The sequence below is a fragment of the Natator depressus genome, chromosome 16 (genome assembly GCF_965152275.1).
Source record: "Natator depressus isolate rNatDep1 chromosome 16, rNatDep2.hap1, whole genome shotgun sequence".
In the NCBI taxonomy this organism is placed as follows: Eukaryota; Metazoa; Chordata; order Testudines; family Cheloniidae; genus Natator; species Natator depressus.
The window spans coordinates 10,275,760-10,289,481 of record NC_134249.1 but is presented as its reverse complement, the minus strand read 5'-3'; the positions used below and the strand labels follow the sequence as shown (position 1 = coordinate 10,289,481).

Here is a 13,722-nt window from a genome sequence, read left to right as displayed (position 1 = left end):
GGAGAAGACTCTTCTTCAGAAAGACTGTTGCCAAGTAAAGTTGGCTCTCTGTAGAGGATCTATTGGTTATTTTCACTGAGCTCAGCAGTAGAGCCAGGAGAAAAATGGATTTGTCAGTTCACTGGCCATTCTGAAAAACTTTAAAAAAATCGTTTTGGTTCAATCTGAAAATTATTATTATTTTTTTTTTGAAATTTTTGGTGAAATGACAAGCCGGAAAAAAATCATTTCAGATTGAACAAAACATTTCATTCAACCATACTGACATGTTTCAACCATTATAAACCATTTTAAAAATTAAAAAAAAAATAGGATTAAAGGAAATTTATGAACAAAAAATAATTTTGAACTGAAAAGTCAAAACCTTTTGATTTGGGGGGAATATTTTTCCCCATTGTTTTTCGACCAAAACAATTCAGTGAAAACAACATGAATTTGTGAAATGTGTATGTGACTCTGAATCTGCACTTTTCACCCCCCAAAAAATTAGTGTGAAAAATGTCTCCCAGCTCTACTTACCTGCATTAAACCACATCAACTGTTTGGCTTTGTCTTCTCTCTGTAGCTATGTACCCCCCCCCCCCACAATCAAAGGGCTAACAAAATGCCTATGCCCCACGTAAGTCCCAAATGTTAAATGGTGGATAGGTTTTGTGCTGGCCCTTAGCCTAGGGGGCAATTTCACCCAGAGGGAGGGAATGCAGCCACTGGCTGCTTTGCCATATTGTAGGGCCCTGTAAGATGCCTTTGGCTGATTAGCCCTGTATTGAATTAATTAGGACCTGACCAGGGGCTTTTGAGCTGTGACTGGAGAGGGACATGGGGGGTCCATATTACAGTGAGCGGCTTGGGGGAGTGGGTGGGGTTCATGTTGCAGCAGCTGCTCTGCCAACCTTTCTGCTGGCCAGTCTGGGGAGGTGGGACCCTAAACCCACCCACACCACACTTTTCCCTTCTCCATGTTAGTGATGGAATGCCCAAGAGAGCAGGGCCTGGGGCAAGGCAAGCAGGGGACTGCACCCAGATTAAACAAGGGGTGTTGTGGGTGTGTGCGTGTGTGAAGGCCGTTTTCACCTCCCACAATCCTCCTCAGACATGCACAGTCCAAACACACCCAGAAATCAGCTGGTGCAGTAGAACATACAAAGTTGCTACTTGTACAAAGCGCAGTCCACCTGTGATCTGCATTGGTTCCAGGTCATTTCCAGATGCTATTTAAGGTGGTGGGTTTAATAACTGGGAGATTTACATGGTCTCAGTCCTGGTGACTTCAGAGACCAGCTCTCGCCCAGTGTGATACCTTGGCAGATGAGATCATTGCAGCTGCTCCCGCTAACACCTGACACTGCTAATATGGGAGCAGGACCCTCTCAGAGAAAGGCCGTCAGCTATGGACTTGGCTTTTCTTGCTGGTTTGACAAAGCCTGAATTCCCAATGCAAGGCTAGTTTGTTCCCCTCAAGGCTTTTCCTCATGGGTGAGGAAGGGGCAGGAGGAATGACTTGATGGGAGAGTTCTGTCTGTATGGAAATATGGGAGGTTTTGATTTGCAGCCTTTGGTCCTAACAGCGGTAGCTCTAATGAATACACGGGCATTTGCAGCACTGCATGGGCCGAATGAAGTAAATAAATGCAAATACGGAGCAGAAGAGGAATGGGAGGTGCCCCCACTGTTAAGAGATCCACCCCTGGAGCCTGGCTTGCAGATGTGACCCAATGGTATTTATGGGGTGGGGACAAGACCAAGGCAAATATACAAGGCTGCCTGGTAAGGCATGAATCTGAGCGCTGCTGTGCTGCAAAAGCAGATAAAATAGGGGGTCAACAGGGAGGCATATGTCTCTGGAATGGCTTGGGGCTCATGTCAGTGCCTGGGAATGAGCTTAGGTTACAGCCATTATCATAATACAAAGGTACATATGTTATGAGCGTGTTGGGCAATTCCATTCTTCCCATGGCCCATGAAGGAAGGGGACGTACCAGGGGATTAATAGATTCAGATTCCAAGGCCAGATGGATCACGATGACCATCAAGCCCGACCCTCTGTATGCACAAGCCACAGAACTTCTACCAGAAGCTGGAGTAAAGCATATCTTTCAGAAAAATATTAAATCTTGTTTAAGGTATGTCTGTACTGCACACAAAGGCTGGCTCTCTGGGATCGGGGCTTGTGGACTTGGGGTTTCCAAGCCCATGCTTGAGCCCAAACCTTGGCTTACAACAGTGTGCCCTTGTTGCAAAGAAGGCTAACGGCATTTTGGGCTGTATAAGTAGGGGCATTGCCAGCAGATCAAGGGATGTGATCATTCCCCTCTATTCGACACTGGTGAGGCCTCATCTGGAGTACTGTGTCCAGTTTTGGGCCCCACAATACAAGAAGGATGTGGAAAAATTGGAAAGCGTCCAACGGAGGGCAACAAAAATGATTAGGAGGCTGGGGCACATGACTTATGAGGAGAAGCTGAGGGAACTGGGATTGTTTAGTCTGCAGAAGAGAAGAATGAGGGGGGATTTGATAGCTGATTTCAACTACCTGAAGGGGGGTTCCAAAAAGGATGGATCTAGACTGTTCTCAGTGGTGGCAGATGACAGAACAAGGAGTAATGGTCTTAAGTTGCAGTGGGGGAGGTTTAGGTTGGATGTTAGGAAAAACTTTTCACTAGGAGGGTGGTGAAGCACTGGAATGGGTTACCTAGGGAGGTGGTGGAATCTCCTTCCTTAGAGGTTTTCAAGGTCAGGCTTGACAAAGTCCTGGCTGGGATGATTTAGTTGGGGCTTGGTCCTGCTTTGAGCCGGGGGTTGGACTAGATGACCTCCTGAGGTCCCTCCTGAGATTTTATGATCTTTCTGCACTGCATAGACTCCAAAGGATGGTCTGGCCACGACCTCCCTATGTAAACCATTCCAGTGTTTCACAGCAGGTGGGGTTTGGAGGCGGAAGTGAATGTGTCATTTTCTTTCCTTTTTTTTTCTCTTCAATTTTTGGAACTGATCAGAAATGATCAAACTCTGATTACAGACTGGCCCCACGGCCAATCACTAACACTGCTCACTTGCAAAAGTTACTGCTTTCTTAGCTGCAGGCCTTCCAGAATTATGCAGAGACTGATACCAAGTGACGAGACGGTAAGATGTTTTCTAAGAACAATCCCCTAGTTGATCCAACCAGAACCTGCTCTAGGGAGATGCTCCATCCTCTCCATTTCCAAAGAGGTCTGTTTATTGAGGCTTCAGAGTGGATTAATTTTCACTTGGTACTCAATGTCCTACCCACCTTTTAACATAATTTTAGAAACTCAACCCTTTAACCTGCTATTTACAAACCAATCCTTTTTGGTGTTTGTGAGGGGGTCAAACTCCTAACCAGTCACAATCTAAAGATCTTGTAAGATCACTGCTGTAGGGGCAAAATGGACCCAGATTTTTCCACTGTGCTCCTGGAAACCATCAACCCCCCCCCCCTTACACCTCACTCCCCTGTTCTCCCCCTTTAGTACCATTTTTCCCCCTGCTGCCTAATGAGCCCTCCAGAGACCCTCAAGCATCCACGCTGCATTGTAAACCTGGGCTTACAATTGCCCATTACAGCTCCCTCCAAGTCCTGGCATCAATAAATGAGGGCAGCACAGCAGAGATTGGGAGGGAAGCTGTGGTTTTATTTCACCATGAATTACAAAACCTCTTTGAACTCCAGAGCTCAGGACAGAGCCAGTGAGAAATAGCCTCTCATACAGAGATAAGGTTTCTACAGATATGTATTTCACACCAGCAGCTTGGCAAAGCTTTGGCCGGGGCCGTAATGTAATCAGAGAGTATGGAGTGAATGAGGAGATCAGAGGGACAGCCTGTGATTGTGATATCCTCCAGTCACCTCCCAGGAGCGTTTCTATCGCTCTGCCTGCTTGTTGGTGTGCAGCACACAAGCACGGCACAGCCAGGGTCTTCAGAAGGGCTCAGTACCCACACTCAGGGCCAAATTTTCAAAGATGCTACATGTAGACACCTAAAAAGATGGATTGTTAAATATGCTCAGCATGCTGGTTGTCTGGTGGGTGCTTAGCCCTTTTGAAAACCTTGCCCTGGATATGTAAAATGCAGGGCCAGATTTCCCACAGAGCTCAGGGCCAGACTTTCAAGTACTCAGCACCCACTACTGGGGAGACATTTAAAAAAAATGGTCTCCAATTTAGGCATGAAAAAGGGGCCCGATTTTCAGAAATGCTCTGCACCCACCCTGCACCCCAGGTGCACAGGGCTGTTGAAAATCTGGCACACAGGGTGCATTTCTGTGTTTATATGCCTACACTAACCTGTATTAGTGAGTGTGTGTATGTAAGTGCCTATTTATGTGGGTTTCTATGCAGGAGCTTATATTTAGGTATGTATGGGTAGCATGAGTGTGGTTTTGGATGAATGTGTGTGCTTGCTTGTCTAATCTACACAAGTGCATATGTGTGTGTGTTTCCAGTAGTGGTTGAATGTGTGTGTGTAAATGTGCACTCTTTGTGTAGGTGTGTTTATGGGTGACGGTAAATATGCATTTGTGTACATCTGTGAGTGTTTACTTGTGTGTGCGCATCTGCAGGTAAGTGTGCCAACCAATGTCCACCTGTGTGTGTTTTCATGGGTACATATAAGTGCATGTGCATGATCGGAGTGTTTGGCCTGTGTGTGTATCGGAGAGTGTGTGTTTGCAGAGTGCAGAAGGAGAGAGCAGTGACCTCTGAAAAGGATGCTGTGCTGAGCAGACAGACGTCTGTCACATGGGGATGTAGGAGAATCAGTTGCCTCAGCCAATTTGGGAGATTATATACTCATCATATCAGGTTCTTCTGCTGCCTGAACACAGACAGTTCCCTACCATGCAATGTGCACAGAAAACTGAAGAGTAGTAAGAATTTAAAACCTGTTCTGTGCAGTTTTTCTTGTCCCCCTTTGTTTTCTCCTACAGTAAGTATGTAAGTGCATTGTCTGCACTCCCCATGGTGCTGGTGCAAGGGGTGAAAGTCCCACCAGATCAGAACAGTTAGGAGCTGTGTGGATCAGAGGGCAAAGACGTGGTCCCTTTAACTCAAGGTGGAAATGCCCAGAGGTTGTTGCACTGGGAAACCGCAGAGTTAAATGGGCACCGCTAGAGCAAAGGAAAAGGGCCGTGGGGTAAGCAAGAATCAGGTTTGGAGTCCCTATTGATGACAACCTTGTCCAAGGAGGGAAGATGTCTCGCTACACAGACAGATATGAAATATTGCTGGTCCTCGCTATCCTCTGCATCCCTAATCTCTGCTTTGTGGGTCAAGCTGCATGTTCTCCTATTCTGGAGGAACATGAAAGTCTGTGGGTCCGGGGAGGGGTACTTAGTAACATGCCCCACCACTGACCTTCACTCGTTGAGGGTTCATCCAGTGCTGGATGTCTTGTAAGGTCTCATTCACACGCAGCAGGATGGGCTCGTTGTGGTCCGTACACGAGGTGGTGCATTCGGCTCCTTCATGGCACATGCAGAGGGGAATGAAGGAAGAAAGCAAACACCATGTCACTCTCCTACCATCATTTCAGTTGTCTGAATAGCCTCCATCTTCCTACTCTGCAGAACGATTATTACAGCCAACCCATAATGGAGCTCTTCACCACCACGCGCCTCACAACCTCCTGGGATTTACATTGTGATAGGATTCTGATCACACCCCACAGCTTGTGACCCTAGGACCAGAGTGGGGATATACATAAGGGCTTGCTTCTTAACGTGACCAATAGATTACAGTATCGAAATATCACTGTGGCTACTAATCCATGGATCGAATGGGGGATTTATTCATTTCCTGAAGCAATCACGGAGAGGCAGAGGCATTGAAGGCAGTTCCATTTCAAGAGCTCTTTCTGCAGCCGTGAAGCAACTGAGCAGATGCCACCAAATTCCTCTCACTTCTGACATGGACAACGAGCCAATGGCCTGATTTTCCAAAATTAGAAGACCCTGAAATAATGGTGAGCAAGTCTAATGATGTTGCAGGCTGGTTATCACCTAAGCCCCATGCTAAACAAGAAGTAAGAGGAGAGGTAATGATCAATTTGTTCACGTGTAAACCGGTATTTTCTCTGATTAACTGCCATGCCCTGTGGGAATCCTATCCTTTCCTTGTTAAAACACACTGCGGTGCTCTGCAGTAATGTGGTGACACAACCATAAGCCTTAGCGTGTTGGACTATTACTATTTCCCCCCTAGCAAATCACTGCTGAAAGGGGCAGCTGCTGTAAACCCTATCATTAGGAATCCTGCACTCCAATCAGCGTGAGGGGGAATTAATCTGTGGAGTGGTTTGGATGGCTGTGCCTTTGGCTCAAAAGTCACTTCAGCCTGGAGGAGCAGATTAGGTGTCTGTGGAGAAAAGGAAAGGTGTTAGGGTCACACTGACCCTGGCTGGGTACTTTTTCCCCCCAGCCTCTGTCTTTTTTCTTTTTCTCACGTGGCGGAGCCAGTTGGAACAAAGCAGGAGCCAGTTAGTTTAATTAGGAAGGGTTTGTTTCTGTTTTTCTCCTCTAGTTTGAGCAGTAGTGACTCCATTGATTGTACTGGATATCTGCCAGGTTTGGCTCGGCCCATGAGTGGAAGGAAAAGATCCTCTTTTGAGGGACATCCAGATGACTTCCAAAATACGTGACCTGATCCTGAAAAGTGCTGATGTGAGACACTCACAAAGTGTGTGTTAATTTCTCCAGCTAGTGGCTGGTCCTCTAGACCAGGAACCTTTTGCTTTCTGAGGCCCCCCCTCCCCAGCTGTGCCACAACGATTGCTTTTCTGCATAAAAAAGCCCGGGCTGGCGTTAGGGGGTAGCAAGCAGGGCCATTGTCCAGGGCCCCACACCACAAGGGGCACCGTGAAGCGAAGTTTCTCAGGCTTTGGCTTCAGTCCCGGGTGGTGGGGCTCAGGGCCCCGGGCTGCAGTCTGCTGGGGCAGGACTTTGGCTTTGTGCCCTGGGCCTTAGCGAGTCTAACACTGGCCATGCTTGGCGGACCCCCTGAAACCTGTTCGCGGCCCCACAGGGGGCCCAGGACCCCGGGTTGAGAACCACTGCACTGGAGGATAACAGCCTTCAGATGCTCCCCTAAGAGAGTTACCCCTTTAGCTGAAGAGGTCAAGGTCCCAGGTTCAGTCTATGCTGTGGGCCAGTGCACTGAGCTCCCTCGATTCCTACTGAAGCTTTTCTGAGGGTGTGGGGGCCACTCAGGATTGGGCCCCAGGGATCTGTCTTCTGGACAAGGCTAATGTAAGCTAAACTAACAAGCATCCATTGGAACGGAGGTGAAAAGGGCCAGGAGTGCACAAAGAAGGGCTGAAAAGCCTCCTTGCCTCCAGCACAGAGAGATGTTCCCTGGGAACAGGGAATCAATATTTCTTCTCTGAAAAAGTGGCAACCCCTGGTAGGTAAGCAAAGGTCGCCTTATCTCAAGGGTAAAATGCATTGTCAAATTAAGAGTCGCTGCTGCCTGCTCACAGGCCACTCCACGGTGCTATTTACACTCAAGGAAAGGAGCAGGTCTCCATTGTTTTGATATATGATCCGTAATTGGCACCATTAAAGAGCAGTGATCTCATCCAGGTTGTGTTCCTCTCCCCTGGGACGGGACTGAAGCAGGCTCCTGGTACCTTACAATGGTTACAATATAATGAGAGATCTGCACAACAGGGAACACTTTCTCCAAGTTCAAAGGGACAGCAGTGGGGGGAGGAGGTTTAGGGAAAGGGGCCTGGAGGGGGAGGAAGGGGCCCAGGGTTTCTCTCCAAGCTGCATCTAATACAGCTCACATTCGAATGCTCCAGTATGGAGCTTGGGCGGTGACCTTGGGGAAGGGAGGTGCAACCCGGTGTGCGGAATGGTAAATATAGCCCGTCCCCCAGCAATCTGAACCTGGCCTACAGTACAAAGCATAGCAGCCCACGCAGAGTACTTAGGGACCACGGAAGGCAGAAGTAAGACAGGCCTTTATGAGGGTGCCCAAAGAACTTATTGGTATGCGGGTTTCTCACTCTTACCGGATGCTTAGCCGGGGGTTATAATTGTCATGAGAGGAGGGCTGTATTTCTCACTGAACTGGCCCACTACCAGAATGCCTCCTCCCCCCCCCCGCTGGCTTCTCCTTCTGCATCAATGCTCTGCTCTGCCCAGGCCTACATCTCTGTCCCTCATTCCCCTCCGCCTCTTTTGTGTGCTATACCCAATTCTCTCTTTCTCTTTGGCCCCGTCTACACTAACCATTTTCTTCAAATCTCCAACATCACTGGTGCGGCCCCATGGGTGGTAGAAATGGGGGCAAGAGGTGGGGCACCAGTGTAAACAGAGAACGAATGGCTTTGCCACCGGGTAATGTAGACCGGCTCTGAGCAAGGTTCAGTGACACCGCCAGTCTGTGGTAGCCCTGGTACCCGTGTTGCTGCGGGCAGAACTGCATTAGTGCTACTGCAATGGTGGGAGATGGCCCCAAAGCACTAGAGAAGACAAAGCCTTTGTCTCCTTCTCCCACTCTTGACTTTGTGGTGTTTTCACACGGCCCCTGGGACTGAGGCAGTCTCCTTTATTATTATTATTGTTATTATTATTTGTATTCTAGTAGCAACGAGGAACCCCACCTGAGATCAAAGCCCCGTTGTGTGAGGCACTGACCATAATAAGAGATAGACCCAGCCCTGAAGAGGTTCTCTTCTAAACAGACAAGGCAGACAGAGGGTGGGTGGGGAAACAGAGGCGCAGCAAGGGGAAGCGACTTGCCCAAGGTCACACAGCAAGTCAGTGGCAGAGCTGGGGATGGAACCTAGCCCTCCCGAGTCCCAATCCAGTAACCTATGCACTAGACATCTTCCAGCCAAGTGCACAAATTATTCTTCACTTATTTTGGTTAACCTGTCACCATTACCCCACTTCTGACCTTTTGCCTCTATACCTTCTGATAAATTCTTTAAATAAAATATGTGGAAGAGTACAAATAAATAAAAAAGCTTGGCGCTAACACGGTAGGTTGGAATCACGCACACACATGTGCACAAACACAGCAATCATATGATTTTTGTTGGTGAAACCCTCCACCTTTTCCATCCCTCCCCACTCCCTGCCATTGTCTGTTGTCAGGGCTCACAACATGACTATGTTCTGTCTAAGGCAGATGATAAACTCCCCAGGGTAGGGATCTTGTCTTCCTCCATATCTGTAAAGTGATATAGGTTTCTATGAGTCATAATACCTGATAATATGAGAGAGTGCATGCTGGTAAGTGTTTTTGTGTGCCTTCCGATGTATGAGCATGTGGCTTTGTGTGTATGACAAAGAATGTGGTTGGATGGGTGAATTTATATTTGAAGGGGAGTATTTACGCACAGGGGAGTGCACTTGTGTCTTTGTGAATATGCATGGGTGGGAGAGCATGTTTGTGTGTGTGCATACATACGCGTGTGCGTATTTCTGTGTTGGTGTGGGTGAGACTATAGGGATGAGAATATCTGAGGGTATGTGAGTTTTGTATGTGTGCGTGAACATGTGTAGCTGAGTGGGAATATTTGCCTGTTTGTGTGTGTGTGTGTGTGACCATTCACCTAAGGCCGAGAGGAAATGTGTGTGTATTTCTTCATTTATTTTAAAAAAGATCGTATTGGATTTGTCGCTCTCGTAGTTTGATCCCGGGAACTGCTCATTAAACTCAGCAGGACAAGGGACGTGGTGGAAGTGGAAATGCTGTGAGGGAGTAGGAAGGCAGCATATGTTACCTGGTGTGTGGCAACTGAAAGCTTGATGTTCTCTGCAAATCCTCTAATTAGCTGCTTCCCACTAGGGCAAACTGGCCCCAAAGACACGATGACCCAAGGACTCCTGTCTCCTTCCTTTCCCTCCTCCCCACTGGCAGGCAGACCAGCTGCGGCCCTGGCTTTAGCTCATATACCTATTCCATAGCCGTGCGCACAATGCAGCTTAAGGTTGCTGTTGAGCTGAGTGGGAAGAGAGCACTGGCCCTGCATCTCCCTGCAGAGGTGAAAGGAGCCGCTCCAGGTGCCATCCTTCCGGCAGTGAATCACGTTGTTACCACGTCCCTGAGAATGGGAAAAGCAAAATACAGTCAGAAAAGTGACAGAAAAAGAATCAGAATCGAATCAAGGGCTGATGTTCTCTGGGAGCTGCGAAGGTCTAGGGGTTGGGCTTTTAGCTTAGCGAGAAACAGAATCAGACTTCTTCAAAAGGACAAAGAAAAGACAGACTGTATCCTGCCCAGAGAGACAGATGCACACTACCGTTTTCTATGTAATATTATGGCCTGTAAAGGATGCTCTCAAAATGGACCCAAGCTAACTAGAATAAGGGAACATTCACCCAATGTTCCCTCTTTCTTGATTTTAAGGTGTTTGTGCGGAGGACAGTCAACCTTTCTCTTCTTTCCCTTTTCTAACTAGTTACATCATCCTTGTATGGAAGAGAACAAAGAGTTCCCTATGCCCATGTGAAGCAGAAACAAAGGCAGGACACTTCTCTGTGAGGTTTAGCTGGGGTAATCTTTATAGCTTGCCTGCTGTGACTGACAGCAAAGAAAGAAACTGCAATAGAGAAGCACAGAGACAGAGGTAGAGAAAGAAATCATCTTGTGTGTGTGGATGCGTGTGAGGGTGGGGGAGGGTGCGGGATATCACATTTGTCTTACAAAAAGAGACCCTGTGGAATATTGGAGAATGAATGAAAGTCCATGGGGAAATATCATGCCCTTTTAAAACAACAAAGAAGTGCACAAGGCTTCTTTCATCAGATCTATGCACGCAGCACCCAGGGAGTTCTGCATGAGCTGCTCTGCAGGATCCACAAGCCTAGTTGTTACTGGGTAGACACGGGATATTCTGCACCAGGATATTTTGTGGGGCTGGGTGTCTAGCTCCCAGCGGTGTTCTACACTGGATATGTTATGGGATCTGGCCATCTCACTCCCAATCCCTGCCATGCAAGGGGGGTTTAATGTAATCCCTGTACTTGTCACTCAGCGGAGTGTACTGGGCATTCTCTGTGAGCTATCTTGGGGGGACAGAGCCGTCAGCAGGCAAGGGGGATATTCTCTGGGACCCGCATGCCTCACTCTGCAGGTGCCTGAGGCGTCTTGTGCAGGTTGCATAACAGGATCTGCACACTATGTCCCCAGCTCATCCCTTGGTGTTTTGCTTGTGCTGCTCGTCACCTTTGTTTTGCTCTTGGTTCCAGGAGGAAATTTGTTTTTCTCTTTGACATTCTTATCCTTCCCTGCTGAGCGTGTTGACGAACACGATGTTCGGGGTGATGCAACTGGTCTCCTCTGCAGGCTACTGGGTTGAATTTTCAGCCCGCTTGTTTGTGTGATGAATGATGATGATATCATTTGAATTTTACAGTCTGGCAGAGACCAGTACCTGTGACTCCCAGTGGCCCAAGGGTAACCATGCAAACAGCATAAAAGTCCAGACTAGCTGAAGAATGTTAGGTGAGGGATCAAAACCTCAACTCCCTGCTTTGTTTTGCTGCTCACTGGACTCTGGGTGTCAGACAGCCCAGAGCACCTACATGCAGGGAACATTTTCCCCTGCAGCAAGAAGTTCTTGTGGTATGGTGGGAAGAGAAGGGATCTGAGTGGAAGAATTATTTCCCCAGATTTCTTTGTGAATGAGTAATCCAAATTAGACATGGAGACGACCTACTGGGCCATGTTGTCCATCCCCCCTATGATTTGTACCTATAGCACATTATGGCATTTCCTATGGCTTTATGGCATTATGGCAGCCCAGCCTCTAAACACTATAAGAAATTTCCATAAAAAGCCTTGCTTCTTTCTTTCCTGTGACCTTGCACCTGCAAGCTATAAAGGGCCTGAATCTGATGCTGTGACAGTGAACTAAATATTTCATTCAGGCTACAAGGTTCTGTTTGCCTTCTCTGGGCATTAAGGTATTGTCAGAGATAGCAAGAGAAGCATCTGGTACTGACCACTGACCAAAGACAGGGTACTAGGTTCAATCTAGTACGGCAACTCCTACCTCATGTTTGTGGTGGTAACTTTTCTCAGGTTTGCAGAGACAGCTTAGATCTGATTTTCATTTGGGGCATGCACGGTAGCTAGAGAAGGAAGAGATTTGTTGTCTTTGTGGGAGTATTTGTGTGTACCTGCTTAAACAGTCACCGCACACCTGGTGGTCAGTCCATTACAGACTGAGATATCATGAGAATAGAAGGTTTGGGCTAGATTCTCAAGTGAGTTACACCCCTGTGCTCAACTCGGGTAGAAAATTCCAGCAGAGGACTCCCCTGGTGTAGAACTCTGATGAGTGTTACTTGGCCTCTGCATCTCCCATAGCGGGCATAGGGGCCATGTTAGGGCAGGAAAGCTGTGCTGTGTGGTCCATTAAGGACCCTACATCAGTGGTGTAACTTAGTGTTGACCGAGAGCAGCTCTGAGGGTACATCTACGCAGGGATAAAACACCCGCGACTGGCTCGGGTCAGCTGACTCGGGCTCACTGGACTCAGGCTCCAGCACTGAAAAATTGCTGTATAGATATTCAGGCTCGGGTTGGACCCTGCGAGGGTGAACGGTCCCGAACGTCTATACAGTGATATTTAGCCCCGCAGCCCGAGCCCTGTGAGCCTGAGTTGCGAGCATGCCAGCCATAGCAATGCTGCGGGTCTTTTATCCCTGTTCAGACATACCCTAAGTGTCACGAGGGTGGGGGTGTCAGAACGGCGTCACCAGCTCCCGGACAGCCTCCCCCTACTCCTGCAAGAAGCAGATCTGTGGAGCAGGAGAAAATCTGGCCAACTTGGCAGGACCCTCATTGCCTCTTGAGCAGAGGATAAAAATCCAGGTACCACATGCTGATCAGTGATAACTGAGCATGGTTTGTTATTGTAACACGTGGGTTGTACTTCCGTTGCAATTTTCAAAATACATGTGATAGCAGTGTTCAACAGCGACTTTTAAAGGTGACCCAGATTTATGCCCATAGAGCTGGCTGTGCTTGGGTTACTGTTGTATTATATTTGTAAAGTACTCCAAGATTCCAGTACTCTGGAATGCTGGAATATGGAGAAAAGCCGATGACCAAAAGATTTTGACTGAAGAAACTAACTGCCTGAGTGGAATACTGAGAGTTTCAGGACTACAGAAAATAAAAATAAAGTGATAAGAAAAACAGTTTGGGCTAGAAATAACTCTGTTACAGAAGATTCAATAAAGACAATTGTGATGGTCTGAAAACAAGTCAGGAATGGACCCAGAAAGGATACCATACATGGTGATACATACCAGAGTGCTAGTAACTAGAAACAGAAAGATTGAGGATGCATTGGATAGACACAGTGAAGAATGACATAGAACAAAAAAAGGTTTCAAGATGAAGAAAGCCGTAAAGCTGGTGCAAGACAGAAAGTGTGGGCAGACGTCATTCAGCCCCATGGTCGCTTGCAGAGCTGGCTGATGGGAATCAGAGAAGATGATGCCAAGTTCCCAGGACATCTGCTGCTATAGTAATATCCTGTCCATCATTCCCTACCCTGCATAATCTCTTGTGAAAATCCCTGCTGTTTTTCTTGCTTGGATGAAGCATGCATTATCACCTTGTATATCTGAGAAAATCTTAGTGGGTTTTATTCCTTAGATAATTAACACCTCTTGGGCAGGTCAGATGAGGTCAGGGGTCCTGTCTCTTTCTCTCTCTCTTTTTTTTTTTGTAA

The 13,722-nt window shown here is 47.5% G+C and overlaps 1 protein-coding gene across 2 annotated transcripts in view; it reads right to left on the bottom strand.

The window, feature by feature from the left end:
- The window catches only part of PAPPA (pappalysin 1), a 229,397-nt gene that overhangs the window by 24,289 nt on the left and 191,386 nt on the right, over positions 1-13,722 (bottom strand). For both annotated transcript variants that reach the window (XM_074973627.1, XM_074973626.1), the window contains 2 exons: positions 9,930-10,077; positions 5,379-5,485 (listed from right to left, as the gene is read on the bottom strand). In XM_074973627.1, coding sequence (XP_074829728.1) covers positions 5,379-5,485; positions 9,930-10,077 — 255 coding nt within the window. The remainder of the gene's footprint in view (positions 1-5,378; positions 5,486-9,929; positions 10,078-13,722) is intronic.